This window comes from Myotis brandtii, unplaced genomic scaffold, assembly GCF_000412655.1.
Source record: "Myotis brandtii unplaced genomic scaffold, ASM41265v1 scaffold187, whole genome shotgun sequence".
Lineage (NCBI taxonomy): Eukaryota > Metazoa > Chordata > Mammalia > Chiroptera > Vespertilionidae > Myotis > Myotis brandtii.
Window position 1 is genome coordinate 1,105,138 of NW_005356944.1, and position 1,035 is coordinate 1,106,172.

At 61.3% G+C, this 1,035-nt stretch overlaps 1 protein-coding gene across 1 annotated transcript in view; it reads right to left on the minus strand.

Moving 5' to 3' along the window:
- The window catches only part of LOC102261359 (sororin), a 2,485-nt gene extending 1,512 nt beyond the window's left edge, over positions 1-973 (minus strand). Inside the window, exons 1-4 of the mRNA XM_014538209.1 lie at positions 969-973; positions 562-850; positions 402-467; positions 288-323 (exon numbers count right to left, since the gene is read on the minus strand). Coding sequence (XP_014393695.1) covers positions 288-323; positions 402-467; positions 562-850; positions 969-973 — 396 coding nt within the window. The remainder of the gene's footprint in view (positions 1-287; positions 324-401; positions 468-561; positions 851-968) is intronic.
- Positions 974-1,035: the final 62 nt, after the last annotated feature.

The window sequence follows — 1,035 nt, forward strand, 5'->3', positions numbered from 1 at the left end:
TCAACCAAAGAACTTGTATGCATAACCCATGGACACAGACAATGGAGGGGTAAAGGCCTAGGTGGGGGGTGGGGCGGGCTAGAAGGAAAATGGTAGAGGACACCGGGGTTTCAAGACCTAGTAAGTCTAAGGAGGAAGCAAGATTGGCAATGCATACAGATGTCCAAAGGCAAACTTTCAAAATACTGCAAACAGCACCCTACGCAGATGTGAGCAGACACCACGCCCCCTCCCAGCTCCAGAATGTCCTGGACTCCACGCAGCAAAGCAGGTGAAAACGAACTCACCCTGGGGCTCCTTCGAGGCGAGTGGACAGACGGGATCTGTGGAGACAACGCTAACTGATCACACAGCCGGCCCCCAATGCTGCTCCCCACCCACAACCCCTCTCTCAGCCCTACCTTTACAGTATGAGCCACAATCTTCTTCAAGACGATGGGCTTTCTGACGGGAGTCGCATGAGGTGCCTGGAGAGGAGGGGTGACCGTGAGCTCTACACTAGCCCAGGGGCCTCTGGGGAGGGAGGCGCCTGGGGAAGGGCCTGAGGAATCCCGGGCTCACCTTCGGCCAGATTTCAGGGAGGATGTTGGGAAGATCAGAGCCTGATTTCCGCTGGGACCTCCGCAGAGACTGAGTAGGAGGTGAGGCCCTTCGCCCTGGAAAAAAGAGACCGAGGTTCCCAAACAGGCCCGTCGGGGGCGCCTTCCCGGTCCGAGCCTCTTCAGGCGGTAGGGGGAGGGCCTCCCTCACGGAACTGCGTCCCTCAAGCACCTGGGCCCCGCCACCGAGGGTGGTGGGGCGCGCGCCAACCGCCAGGCTCCTTCGAAGCAGAAACGTTCGAACTACCCGCCTCGCCCGTGAGGAAGCGGAAGTGACGCAAGGCGGGAGGGGGAAAGACGGTCCGCTCTTCGCGTCTCTTCCCGTCACCACGTACAGCGTCTCAGAGGCGGGGCCAGTGGCGTGCTGGCGTCATCAGCACGCGCCGCACCCGGAAGAGACGTGGCAGCGGAGGGATAGTCGGGGCGGCCGGCGCTG